The sequence below is a fragment of the Serinus canaria genome, chromosome 5, assembly GCF_022539315.1.
Source record: "Serinus canaria isolate serCan28SL12 chromosome 5, serCan2020, whole genome shotgun sequence".
Lineage (NCBI taxonomy): Eukaryota > Metazoa > Chordata > Aves > Passeriformes > Fringillidae > Serinus > Serinus canaria.
The window spans coordinates 58,680,437-58,693,999 of record NC_066319.1 but is presented as its reverse complement, the minus strand read 5'-3'; the positions used below and the strand labels follow the sequence as shown (position 1 = coordinate 58,693,999).

Here is a 13,563-nt window from a genome sequence, read left to right as displayed (position 1 = left end):
CTCTGTGTATTTTTGAGCCTCCCCTGAAGAGTTGTTCTGGCTTCTGCTTCTTTTGTTTCCAAGTCTATGGCTGTCTCTGAATGAGTGGTTAAGCTGGGAACACAAATATTTTGGGCTGGACAGGTAGCTGGTGGTGTTTGCATTGAGCCAGGGCTTTCAGAACAAATAATTTCTTATATTTAAATAGTTTTTTTTTCAACTTGAAGCCTGAGCTTTAAGGCTGTGCTGCTGAGGCTTTAAGAGAAAGAAGTGCAGCAGTGCTCAGGCACCTCTGGTGTTTTTGGCAGGGTATGTATCCTTCCCCTGGGGCTTTAGGAGAGAGGTGCTGGTTGTGGCCTCTTGGGAGAACAGCAGCTCTAAACTTACATATCAATACCCTGCAGGTACTGATGCTGCTGGGGTGGCACTTGGATTTATTTGCTGGTGTTGCAAATGTTTGGAGAAATAAAGATTGTCTTTTGGGGGTTATGGCTTGGGCTGCACCTGAGCTGGCAGGGAGGAGTTTGTGCATTGTGCAGGTAAAAGCTGAGCACCCTGGTTAAGGTGTGTAGAAGACAAAACTGACACAATTTCCTCTCTCAGCTATTTATTACTCAATGTCAAGTGCTCAGAGGAAGGTGTGGAACCCCTTCATTTTATGTGTCCTGTTCATTTAAATGAAGCATCATTATCTTTCAGTTATCCTGAAAAGGGTTTAATTCAAGCAAACCTGAGATAAAAATGAAATGCTTTTTACTTGCTTAGGCACAAAGGGGAACCTCTTAAAATTCTTCCCTTGGGCTGAACAAATTCATCTTCTCTCCCAGAAGATGCACTTTCTCTGAGAAAGTGCATCAGATACCTCCATAAGTTAATAGTCAGGTCAAGGCCAGGAAGCAACAAATATTCTGAAGCAAAGTGTGCAGTTAGTCCAGGAGGAACAGTCCTCAGCCAGCAAGGATCAATAATCCTTTATGGGAAGAGGAAAAGAATGTGAATTTCAATGTGAGACCTTTTCTTATGCTGAGCCTCTTTAGTTGACATCAGCCTGCCCAAATCTTGCCAGGCAGCTTGCAGAGCTCTTCCAGGAGCTGCTGCTTGTGCCTCATTGCTGACCTTTAATTCCTGACCCTGCCTTGTGGCTACTGACTTGTGCTGCTGCTTGTGCCTCATTGCTGACCTTTAATTCCTGACCCTGCCTTGTGCTGCTCACCTGGATGGTTCTGCTGCTGTGGCCAGGAGTACCTGACCCTCATCCCTTTCCTAGGATAAAACCATTTCAGAGGTGGAGAACACCCCAAACCCCCCCTTTGGTTGCAAATGCATGACTTGCTGTTGACATTTGAGTAGCAAAGGTGTGGCAATGTTTGTTTGTTTGTTTGTTTGCAGGCAGTCGGCAGAGCTGAGCAAGCTGCGCCAGGACTACGCCAGGCTGATGAACGAGCTGGGGGAGAAGAGCAGCAAACTGCAGCAAGAGGAGCTCCAGAAGAAGAATGCAGAGCAGGCAGTGGCTCAGCTCAAGGTGCCTGGGGTTGGCTCTGCCTGTCAGGCTGTGCTCAGGGTTTTGTCTGAGCTGGGATGTGAGGCGGGTGGGAATTGCTTGAGCTGCTTGTTTCAGATGGGCTCAGCCAGCCTAGGGCTTTGTTGAATGGTTTTATTCAGTGCACTGGGTTTTGAGTGATTGCAGACATCCCTGGGAAGTGAAACTTGCCTTCCAGGTAAATATCTTCTCAACATCACCAGTTAAGCTTTTTACTTTGCTTTCTGTGAGAGTACAGTTCCAGCAGGAGTTGGTGCTTCAGAGCCATCCATCCAGATGGCATTGTCCTTGTGTGATTTTAATTTGAAGCTACCTGCTTTTGATTAAATGTATGCCTAATTATTAAAGTGAATATACTTTTTAAAGAGTTAAAACATAAGTGGACAGGCTTCTAGATAAATCTCTTTCTATTTCTTTGGAAAAAAAGGTATTTTAATTTTTATTTTTTTTAGAAGAGAAAGTGTTTTCGGGTGAGAATGTCTATCCAGAGCTCATGATTTCTTTAATATTTGCAATTAAATCTTACATACCAGAAGTTCTCCCTGCCTTTTGCCCTGGCAGGTGGAGAATTGCTATCTAGAGTTGAGATGTTTTAATTACTGAATGCAGATTTATGTGATGCTTGGCTGGTCTGGCTTCTGGTGTTAATTCTGAACTATCAGGGCAAAGATGCTGCATTTTCATATTACAGAAACCATTCTGTTAAGAGCCTGTAATGAAATCCTGCTCACAATTTGCCTTTCAAATTAATAGGCTGAACTAGTCTAGGAGGAGGATTACAGAGCACTCTGTCTCTCTGATGTGCCCTTATGGAAACAAGAAACAATTTCACTTCATTGCCATATGTTTTGGGACTAGCACTGAGGAGATGCACTCTGAATGCTTCAAAAAGAAATTAAAGGTTAAGAAATTAATTAAATTCTTCTCATCAACTCTTTCTTCAATGTGAAGGTCCAGCAGCAGGAAGCAGAGAGAAGATGGGAAGAAATCCAGGCTTATCTCAGGAAAAGAACAGCAGAACATGAAGCAGCACAACAAGGCAAGTATCACAAAATTCCCAAATAATGCTTACTGTAGTGAACTGGCTGTTGCCATTTGTGAAAAAAGGGCATTATTGAGTAAATGTCTTAAATAAAGCTCAGCCCTGCTTCAGCACCCCTGGGGAAGGTGTTTTGGGATCCCAGGGAGTCTGGATGCTGATGGGGGAGCTGAGCCTTGGAGTGAGGCCCCTTAACAGCCTCCCCATTTACAGTGAAAATGATTTCCCCCCTAAGTTAAATATTGACTTCTGAATTAAAATCCTGACATTTCTGCTACAGATGTGCAGAATAAGCTTGTGGCCAAAGACAATGAAATCCAGAGCTTGCACAGTAAACTTACTGATACAATGGTGTCAAAACAGCAGCTGGAGCAGAGGATGCTGCAGTTATTGGAGGCTGAGCAAAAGAGAGCTTCTGAGGAGGACTCCATGCAAATGCAGGTGCAGGTACTATTCCTCAAGTGTTTCAAGGGTTTGGGGTTTTCCTTTTTACTTTGTGTCTGTGGAAACACAGAAATATCCCTGAAATGTTGCTTTAGTGAAGCTTTCCCACTGAATAAAGGATGAAAAAATTCTGTTTATGGAGTGAGACGTTGTGTGTGGTAATTTGAGGAGATGTGGGGCCACCTCACACTTGGGGCAAGTCAGGAAAAGGTGCTGACCCCATTTGCCAAGCTGTGAAATGATCCAAGGTGTGGGGAGCACCCTGGCAGAGCAGAAAACCTGGAATTTTTGTATGATCTCCCTCCTCCTGACATCAGGTGGTGAGAGGCATGGTGGACATCACCTTTGAGGGCTTCAGGGAAACCAGATGGGTTATGGTGGAGCAGGGAATGTTTTTCCTTGATACAGAACAGGTTCTGGGGCTTCCACTCCAACTGGTTGGTTGTAGTGGGGAGAAGAAACAGCATCTTTTGTAAAGTGTCTGACATGTAAATGCTGAACTGTTCTTACTAACATAATCATGGCTAAAAGCTAATCCTAGCAGAAGTGGAGTAGCTGCAGATCTCAGCCTGCTTTTCTTTCTGTGCTCTCTTACAAGGAGCTGATAGAGCAGAATGATGCTTTGAATGCTCAGCTTCAGAAGTTTCATTCACAAATGGCAGCCCAGGTACAGCATGTTCTCAGACTTTCTTTTGTAGTCATGACTTGTGAACTTTCATTCCAAGTAAGACTTTTTCTAGCTGGGTATGAGATGTAATGCTGAAAGCAGAGACTTGTTAGCATCCTCTTTTCTAATGTTCTTAAAACTGTTTTAAAACTTTAAGCTTCTTTTTTTTGGGGTGGGGGGAAATCCACTTATTTCCTCCCATAATGGCTTTCATTTATAACTAAAGGGTGTACCTTTAGTACCTTTTTTCAGTGTTGTTTGTCCTGTAGCTTTGCATGTCTACAGTTCTGTCTTGTGGTTCTTGTGGTCTTTTCTGTCTGCAGTCCTCTTGTGAACCACCTGATTTTGCCTTTTCCCTTGTGGTAGCTCCTGTATCAAGCTCTCTTCATTTTAGTGCTGATTTCTGTGCAGAAGAAAAAAAGAAAAAATAAAAATCACACCAAAACCCCACCAAACCTGCACAATGCCTTTCTCAGTTATTTAATCTTTAACATTTTGGTTTGACTAGTTTCTTTGAGACATTATTTCTGTTGTAAACACTGTGTAAAGCCTCAGGATCACTGGAGTTGCCTCCATGTAGAAGAAGGTCACAGAAATCAGCTCAGAAAGGCTTTGGGGGCACAAGTGGAGGCTGTTCCTGCAGTTGGATGCTGCCTTCTTTTAATCATGGATGTGCTTGATGGAATTTGATTAAATTCAACATCAGGCTGAAAATCTGGCTTTGCTTGAAGTGCTTTAACCCATTGGGTGGGGAGAGCAGTGAGGGAAGAGCCACTGTAGATTTCCTGCATCTTCCTGGCCTGCTCCTCTCATCCCTTTAAGGGCTTTGGAAAATAAATTCCTAGAGAAATTTGACTTCTTAGCTGTGAGTTACACAGGGAGGGTGCTGGCAGTGTGTGCTTTCCCCAGGTAGCCTCACCTGGCCATGAAAACTCAGGGATGTTTTTCCACCATGCACAGTGGGGGTGAAAATAACACCTTATAAAAGTTTTATAAGGAAATAAAACTTTTGGAAAGGGGCTGCATCCTGCTCTGGATATCAGGGGTGATGAAACTCTTTGTTATTAACAGGGACTGGAATTGTGAGCGTGGAAGGGCTACCACAGTCTGCAGAGGTCCCTTCAAAACCAGTGTGATGGGTCTCTCTTGCCCTGTGGTGTGTGACAGCCTAGGGACAGGCTTTTTCCAGAGAGAAAAATGCCACCTGCTGAATTTGTGGTGTTGTTTCTGTCCACAACACTGCTGCTGATGCATTGTGCAGGATTTCCTATTATTTTTTTCCTATTATTTTTTTCCTATTATTTTTTTCCTATTATTTTTTCCTATGATTTTTTTCCTATTATTTTTTTCCTATTATTTTTTTCCTATTATTTTTTTCCTATTATTTTTTTCCTATTATTTTTTCCTATTATTTTTTTCCTATTATTTTTTTCCTATTATTTTTTTCCTATTATTTTTTTCCTATTATTTTTTTCCTATTATTTTTTTCCTATTATTTTTTTCCTATTTTTTTTCCTATTTTTTTCCTATTATTTTTTTCCTATTATTTTTTCCTATTATTTTTTTCCTATTATTTTTTTCCTATTATTTTTTTCCTATTATTTTTTTCCTATTATTTTTTTCCTATTATTTTTTTCCTATTATTTTTTCCTATTATTTTTTTCCTATTATTTTTTTCCTATTATTTTTTCCTATTATTTTTTTCCTATTTTTTTTTTTCCTATTATTTTTTTTTCCTATTTTTTTTCCTATTTTTTTCCTATTCTTTTTTTTTCCTATTTTTTTTTCCTATTTTTTTTCCTATTTTTTTCTTTTTTTCCTATTTTTTTTCTTTCCTATTTTTTTATTTTCCTATTTTTTCCCTATTATTTTTTCCCTATTATTTTTTCCCTATTATTTTTTCCCTATTATTTTTCCCTATTATTTTTTCCCTATTTCATTTTTTTTCCCTATTATTTTTTCCCTATTTTTTTCTATTTTTTCCCTATTATTTTTTCCCTTATTTTTTCCCTATTATTTTTCCCTATTTTTTCCTATTTTTTTTTTCCTTTTTTTCCCTATTTTTTCCTATTTTTTTTCCTATTTTTTTCTTTTTTTTTTTTTTTCTTTTTTTTTTTCTTTTTTTTTTTTTTTTTTTTTTTTTTTCTTTTTTTTTATTTGAGTGGTTTGTCAGCAGAATATCCCATAAATCACTCAGTTCCTGGGAGGGAAGTGCTGGTGAGCCCCATGGCTTGTTTGAATCTAGTGAAGGACAAATACAGGGGTCATTTTTCCCTTCATGTTGCACCAGACCAGAGGGGAAGGACCATTGCTGTGTGCTGGTGTCCTTCAGTGTTCCTTAGCCAGGAAATATTTGGAAGCATCCTGTGCCAGTTTAAAACAACCAGACAATTGCTATTCCTGCCTCAGTGTAGATGGGGATTCTTTGATTTGCTTTACTTCTACTTAGTTGTTTTTATTTTTTTTTTCCCTCCTGCAGACCTCAGCTTCAGTCCTGGCAGAAGAACTTCACAAAGTGTGAGCATCCATTTCTTCTGGGATTTTGGGATTTGGGAGGTGTTGCTGCCACCTTCCCTCCGCTCCGCTGCAGAGCGTATGGGAGGTGCTGCTGAAGGAAATGTTGCTGTCTGTGCTTTTAACTCCTCATGAGACCAACTTGGGAGCTGGGAAACAGCTTCCTACAGATTCCCCTTCCCTGTCTGGCCTCAGGTTTAGAGTTTTGCTGTAGCTCTGAGCTCCAGAGGATGCAGCATCTCCTCTGCTGTGGATCCCTGCCTGTGTGCAGGATGTGTGTGACTGTGGGAATTGTTGTTATTTGGGCTGTGGGGCTGTGCCAGGAGGTTTCTCCCTCTGGGGGATGGGGTACTGGTTGTGTTTCAGAGCTAGGGAATGTCTCATAAATTTTTTGGCAAGCAGACAGCATTTAAAATGGAGAAGCTTTTGGATCCAAAGTGTACAGTCAGCAGGATTTGGAGCAGGAGCTGGACTGAAGGACCAGGGTGGGTTTTGGGTTTAGCCTGATGCTTCCTGCACCACTTCCATCCACATCTTCTGTGCTGATCTGTCACTCTTTCCTCCTTGTGCAGGATTGCAGAGAAGGACAAACAGATCAAGCAGATGGAGGACTCATTAGGCAATGAACGTGCCAACTTAACCAGCAAGGAGGAAGAGCTCAAGGTACAGTAAAATCCTGTGCAAATGCCAGCTGATCTGGCTGCATGTACAAAATGAAGCCCCCAAGGCTGCTGTCCTTGTGTCTGGAAACAGCCTCTAGAGACAGGTCTGCTCTGCTAGGCAAGGCCAATGCTAGATGCTGGGAAAGCTATTGATAAGGAAACTTGAGGATTTTCCTTCAAAAAATCCCCTGAAGCTTCACCCTGGAGAGTGAAAGACACTCTGTGTATGAACTGAAAATACATTTCTTTTTTTCCTTCCTTCAGGTCTTACAGAACATGAACCTCTCTCTGAAATCAGAAGTACAGAAGTTACAGGCTCTGACAAATGAACAGGTGAACAGTTGGTTTGTTTTTTGGTTTGATTTTCCTCCCTCCCAGTACCTGTTCTGTCATAAATGCAAATGCAGATCTGTTGGCTTTAAGCAAGCTCTGTTTAAGCACCTTAATGGTGTGAGGCTTCCGGATTGGGCTCAGATCTGATTCCCTGCAGTTCTTAGAGCTGCTGGGAAGCCTAATTCTTCCCCCTCCTTCACCAGCAGAGTCTTGCACTTGGATATCCAAGTTACTGAAGCATTTTGCTTGGTTGGTTTAGATTTTCAGGCATGCAGAGTGCAGGACACTTCACAGGAGTGAGCACAGCTGCCTGTGAATATGCAGGCATGGCATTTGTATATTCTCATCACAAGATTCACAAACATCCCAAAGCCCACAACTCCTCCTGTCTCACCACAGAGATGTTTTTAGAGCCAAACAAAATGCTGTCCCTGTATTGCTGCTCTGTGGCCTGTTCATTACAGAAGTGGAAATGAAGTGTTTAATTAGAGATAATCCCAGTTGTCAAATGAATCTCTTGGAGATGGTTTTCCCTTTGTATAATTGCCTGCTTGTAGATTGTTGCTGTAAAAGTGCATGAAGACAAGCTTACCCCTTTCACTCTTGATTTCAGTCATGTGCTGGGAGGCCAAATGACTTGTTCTAGCTTTTTAATGTTGTGGAATGAAAGGTTGATTGAATCATGTGATGTATCCTAAGTCTGTGTTAATCCTCTTTATAATCTAGGCTGCTGCTGCACATGAGCTGGAAAGGATGCAGAAAAGGTAAATAGCTCTGGGATTTGATAAACAATGTTTATCAGTCTTTTATGTTCTTTTCAGTCATGCTTTTTGTAAGACTTGGGTGGGGAAACATGTTTAACTGTTCTGCTTTGTCTCAGCATTCACATGAAAGATGACAAAATAAGAACTCTTGAAGATCAGCTTCGAGAAGAACTCGCTCAGATTTCAAACACAAAAGAAGAATTCAAGGTAAGATAAAGAAGAGGTGTTTTTGTGCTGGTTTTCAGTAAGTTTTGCAGTCTCCAGAGGTTGTGGAGCAACTGCAGAACAGTGAAATTAAACTGACCTTTGGGTGCTGAGGTAAATGACAGTGTTGTGTTTGTAAGGCAGGAGCAATGTGGGATGTCACAGCAGAGTGAGAGGTGGGACAGCACAAGTTAAATGCAGTGTCTGAGTTGTGGAGAGAGAGGGCTTTGAATTCTGCAAAAGGAGGTTGGACTGTAAAAACTGTTGTGATTTCCCTGCATTCCACCTGCAAATGTGCCTTTCAAGGCCTTGGTGCTTTTGTTTGGAGCTTCTGCTGCTTGGATGATCATGCCAAGCCTCTGTTTTCTGTCAGGCAGATGTGAAAATGCTTATTTTAACTCTGCCTCTTTGCACATTTTCTCATAAGGCTGCAGCTCAGCTGCTGAAGCTTTTGTTCTGACATCTGGGGTCTGCACAGCAAAGCTGCTGCTTGTTTCTGGGTGGTGTGTGCAGAGAGCAGCTCAATTCCTCCTTGCCCTCTGCCACCTTGGCCCTTTTCATCTGAACCTGGGCTGTTAAAAACAGAGAGAGAGGTGCTGACTCCATCTCTGAACTCCTTTAAAGCCAGTGGTGGGTGCTGCTGCTCCTCTGATGTTTCTGGTGTGAGGTCAGTCCCTCTGAAGCTGCCACTGTCACCTTGGTGAGTTTGCTGGTGAGGAGCAGAGTGAGTGGGCAGTGGCAGAGGCAGGATGCTTTTGTTGGAGAAGCCTCTGGAGTCTCCTGGGGCTCCTTGAAGCAGGCAGTAAACTTGATTCTTGTATTTAAGTGCCACTTTCAAAGAGGTTTTGATGAGAGTCCCTTGCCAAGGCTCTGTAGTTTCTCTAAGCTGTCAGAGGAGAAGAGGGAAGGAGTTTGTTCAATTAATGAAATAGGAAACAAAGTACAATTTCAGTTGATTTTTGGAATAAAGCTGTTGACTGACTATTGTGTTTTGGGTCACAGCTGCCTAACCAGTGTGGGAAGAGGTGGCAGGCTGGGAGAAGTGGGCAAGTCTCAAGTTAGTGCCACTCTCAGGGCTTTGTGTGGTGGAACATTATAAATGGTAGGTGAGGTGAAAATGAATGTGAGAAGGAATAGGAGCATCCTTTTCTTGTGATGGTTTCTGTAGTAACAGTTCCCAGGAAAAAGGCCTTAGAGGTGTGGTGAATGGTTATGTGCTGTAATCAGTTCAGTGCTAAAGTAGTGGCAAAAATCACCTGCAGGCAGTTCCAGCAGTTCTTGGGAGGTGAATAGAGAGCTGAATGCAGATCATCAGCATTGTGATGGTGCAGAAATCCTCAGTGTGCTCTCAGCATGAAGATTATGTGCTCTGCTGCTCTCTCCTTCCTCCTCTCTTTGATCCCAAACAGAAACCAGACCAGTGCTGTTCTAAATGCTTCCACCTAAGGAAGTGCTGCTTTTTTCCCAGGCACATGAAAGAGGGAAAAGCCAGGTTCAAACCAGAGCAATGCATTTCATCCTCACTGTTGCTGTCCTTTCCTGCTTGTGTTTTCCCTGTAAGATTTTGGGGTTGGAGTGCAGAGCACGTCCTGCTTTTCACTTTTGTAAAGCACCAAGCAGGTCTTCAAAAAGACAAAAAGCAATAACAGAGGAGGATTTTAAACCACTGTCTGTTAAGGTCTGCTGTGACCATTGTATGGAGCAGGAATGCAGGAGGAGAGGCAGAGTCTGTTTGTCCTGCCCATCCAGCTCTTCCCAGCCTTCAGTGGGACCAGGTGTGGGAGCTGTGCAAACCTCTCTGCTGCTGGACTGCCAAGTCCTTGCTGGACTCAGGGACCTCAGAAAGGAGATCTTGCATGATTTGCTTCAGCAGATGAGGGTTTTGTAAGAGGCAGTTATTAAATCTTGACACAATGCTAGTGCTGCTTTAGGAGGAAAATGTGTTTTTTCTGAGCTTCTCACATTTGGTACTGTCTTATTCTCTGCCAGGGAGTAAAGATGGTAACAGCTGAATTTCTCATGGGACATAAGGACAATACTTTTGTCCTTAATACAGAAAAGCAAGGCAGAGAAGGAAAGGACTCTTTGTAGTCTTGAAGCTTCCACAGAACTCTCTGTAATGACTTCTGTGCTATTTAATTGCCTCTTTGCCATTATGGAAAAGCTGTATTTAGGCTCTGCAGTTCTGAACTGATAAAATGCCTCAATTTTCTTCCAGGTTCTGAAGGATCAAAACACAGCTCTGCAAGCTGAAGTTCAGAAGCTGCAGACTCTCCTGTCTGAGCAGGTACAGCCAGTGTTTGCTGAGCTTTTATCAAATATCTTCAGTGCTTTTAATTTCTTCAGTGTTTTTTTCTTAACCTGGCTGTAGGCTGAACTGGTTGATGGCAAAACTTGATGCTTATTTAGGTATTTTCCCTTCTGTGGAGGGTCAAGTAAGGCAGTTGTGGCTGCCTTGTAGACCTAGTCAACAGTGTCCAAATAAAATCTGGATTTATTTTTTCCCCACTCCTGAAGACTCATATAGCTTAACACAAGCAAGAACTTATTTCTTCAACCACTCTGAGCCTTGGAAGTAGAAAAATCTTTACCTTGTGATGTCTTTTGCCTCCTGCTCTGTTTTTGCCCATGGCTCACCTGCTACAGTGGTGGTCACAGGATGCTTCATGTTCAAAGCTGTTGTGTTGTTCAGCTCCATCTCCTTTGGGGTGTTCTCTGGGAGATCCATATGAACATCCCTGACTTTGCACATTGTGGAATGAGAAAAATTCCTGAAACACTGAAAAAAGACTGGCAGGACAGGAAACTTCTCCTGTACTCCTGCTAGTCAGGAGCTCCCTTCTGGAACTGCTCCCTTTTCCCTGGTGGACACCCAGACCTGCAGCCCCTGCTCCCCTGGCTCTCCTGATCTGCTGTCCTGGCTGAAGGACTGGAGGTGATTTTGCTTGCAGGCTGGTTTATGTTTCCCACCTGGTTTATGTTTCCCACCTGGTTTCTCCCAGTGTGGTGTTGAGGAGTGATAAATGTTCTGCTGAGTGAGCCTCAGGTGGAGCTTGTGGTTCTGATCAATGCTCAAAAGGAGCAGATTTCTCAGATACTGAGCTGGCTGCAAGTCCAGCAGTGTAAAACCATCAAGGCATTTGGGCTGGATCTGTCCCTCCACTGAAAGATTGATTTTTTTCCAGCATTAGTATTAGACACATGCCATGAGGACTTTCTCTCCCTACTTTGTTTTCCTTTCTGGATTAGTGTTGTAACCAAGCTTCTGGTTGAGTTGGTGCTTTCCAATTATTTGTTTTTTAAATCCCAAACCATTATTGATCCAATTAATCATGGCCCTATTTTTTTTCTTCTTCATAGACAAACAAAGACTTGATAGAGCAGATGGAAAAAAGGTAAGAAATTTGGTTTTGAATCAGAAGCTGAAATAATTATTTTGGTGGCAGTAAGGTTACTGTTGATAACTAACTGCCTTCAAAGTTAAACTCACTTTTTCCCTAACTTTCACTCTTGCTTTTTCAGCATGAGAGAGAGGGATGATAAAATCAAAACAGTTGAAGAACTGCTTGAGGCAGGACTCATCCAGGTGGCTACTAAAGAGGAGGAGCTGAAGGTAAAATCCTTCTTACTGTCTTTTGATGGGGAAACAGAGATTAAGTGCTCTTGTGCAAAGTGAATGTTGGAGTGCTCATAGTTGAGTCTGAATTCCTTCTGAACAGAAAAAGCACCATGTGAAGATGAGCTTGAAGCCTTTTCTGTAAGACAGACTAGGCATGAGCATCAGTGGAGTAGAATAAATAAATAAGTGAAATATAAGTAAATAAAGCTTCTCTCTGCTTAGTCTAGGGCAGGTTTTGCTAAAATGCCCTTTGGAATGGGAATATATTTCTAGAGGTGTACATTTGGTTTAGTCTCCAACAAATCTCCCCTTGGGTAAGGGTGTTTTGTAAAAACTTGGTATTATAAACCTCTTTTTTTTTTGGTTTTAGTTGATAATCTGAAGGGTTAAGTGGATTATGAACTAGTGACATTTCTGGGATGGTGATAAAGTTATTTCCTTCCTGTTGATCTATAAAGAAGGCAGTGATGAAAAGCCTGGAGAGGCAGTAACAGAAATCCTTGTCTGTTTGGAGCTGGCTCTTGCTGGAAAGCTGTGTCCACCTGGTCACAGCCAAGACAATATTCCCTTCCTTAAGGTGCTTGAATTCCAGGGGCATTGCTGCCAGCCCTGTGCTGGGGAGGGGTTGTAAACCCTGAGGTTGCAGAGCAGCCAAAGCTGGGAGCACCCCACAGACTCCTTTAGGCTGAAAACCCCTCTGAGATCCAGTCCAGCCATCCCCAGCACTGCCAAACCACATCCCCAAGTGCCACACCCACGTGGCTTTGAAATCCCTCCAGGGATGGTGGAATTTTGCAATTTATTTGTTTGAAATAATCTTTTACAAATTTTTAAGAATGCTGACAGTGATGTTTAGATGATGTGATTTTTATTCTGGTAGTGCTGTTGTGTACAAAAGATATCTTTGAATTCTGACATATTTTGGATGTTATTATTGACTCTAGAGTAGGATCTAGACTGTTAAAGCTCATGGTGTTATATAATTTTTATTTATATTCCCAGAGGGGTGAGAAGCCTGTCTGTGGGAGAATCCCAGTATTATGGAAATACAGATAAATAAATGGGCTGTACAAAAGATGGGCTGTAATATGATTTGTTACATTTGTTTTTCTGACCTCTCTGCTCACTTACAGCACTCCCACCTTGCCCCAATTTCCTATAAATTAGTGTCCACTCCAAGTTATCCATGGTGAATAATTAGTCTGTTGAATACTTTGGCTCCAACACCTGCAGAGGGGGGTCTCTTCCAGACTTTCAAAGTCTTTCACTTATTCTAAAAGAAATTACTTTTCTGTCAAGCTTAACACTTTTTTTCCCCACAAATGAGGCTTTCATTATCTCTGTGTCTGCTTTCAAAGGCCCTGAGAACGGAGAATTCATCTCTGAGAAAAGAACTTCAAAGCCTGCAAATTCAGCAATCAGAGCAGGTAGTACTTTTCATCTAAAACTTTTATTACACCTAAACTAAATCTGAAAGAATCTTGCTGTGGTTGCAAAAGTCAAGGGAAGAAGGTGGAGATGCCTTTGAAGCCTGTTGGCAAAGCATCCTGTTTTCTTTCAGCGTTGGTCTGGGAGCTGATGCTTCTGTCAAATCTTCCCTTTGCAGAAGTGTCAGAAGCAGGGCAGATGTTCAGGATCTAGTCAGTGCTGCCTGGGGTTGGTTTGAGTTTGAGGGCAGCTGGGGTGGTGAGGAGCTTGGAACACAAACCCTGTGAGGAACCAGTGAGGGAGCTGGGGGTGCTCAGCCTGGAGAAAAGGAGACTCAGGGCTGCCCCCATCACTCTGCAGCTCCTGAAAG

At 42.2% G+C, this 13,563-nt stretch overlaps 1 protein-coding gene across 10 annotated transcripts in view; it reads left to right on the top strand.

Annotated features, from left to right (window-relative positions):
* The window catches only part of KTN1 (kinectin 1), a 78,131-nt gene that overhangs the window by 37,675 nt on the left and 26,893 nt on the right, over window positions 1-13,563 (top strand). For 7 of the 10 annotated variants that reach the window (XM_030240056.2, XM_050974894.1, XM_050974900.1 and 4 more), the window contains exons 9-21: window positions 1,369-1,501; window positions 2,471-2,558; window positions 2,839-3,005; window positions 3,601-3,669; window positions 6,149-6,186; window positions 6,756-6,846; window positions 7,110-7,178; window positions 7,905-7,942; window positions 8,059-8,149; window positions 10,365-10,433; window positions 11,507-11,541; window positions 11,669-11,759; window positions 13,124-13,192. In XM_030240056.2, coding sequence (XP_030095916.2) covers window positions 1,369-1,501; window positions 2,471-2,558; window positions 2,839-3,005; window positions 3,601-3,669; window positions 6,149-6,186; window positions 6,756-6,846; window positions 7,110-7,178; window positions 7,905-7,942; window positions 8,059-8,149; window positions 10,365-10,433; window positions 11,507-11,541; window positions 11,669-11,759; window positions 13,124-13,192 — 1,048 coding nt within the window. The remainder of the gene's footprint in view (window positions 1-1,368; window positions 1,502-2,470; window positions 2,559-2,838; window positions 3,006-3,600; window positions 3,670-6,148; window positions 6,187-6,755; window positions 6,847-7,109; window positions 7,179-7,904; window positions 7,943-8,058; window positions 8,150-10,364; window positions 10,434-11,506; window positions 11,542-11,668; window positions 11,760-13,123; window positions 13,193-13,563) is intronic. The other 3 variants (XM_050974901.1, XM_050974895.1, XM_050974896.1) reach the window with 2 other exon arrangements.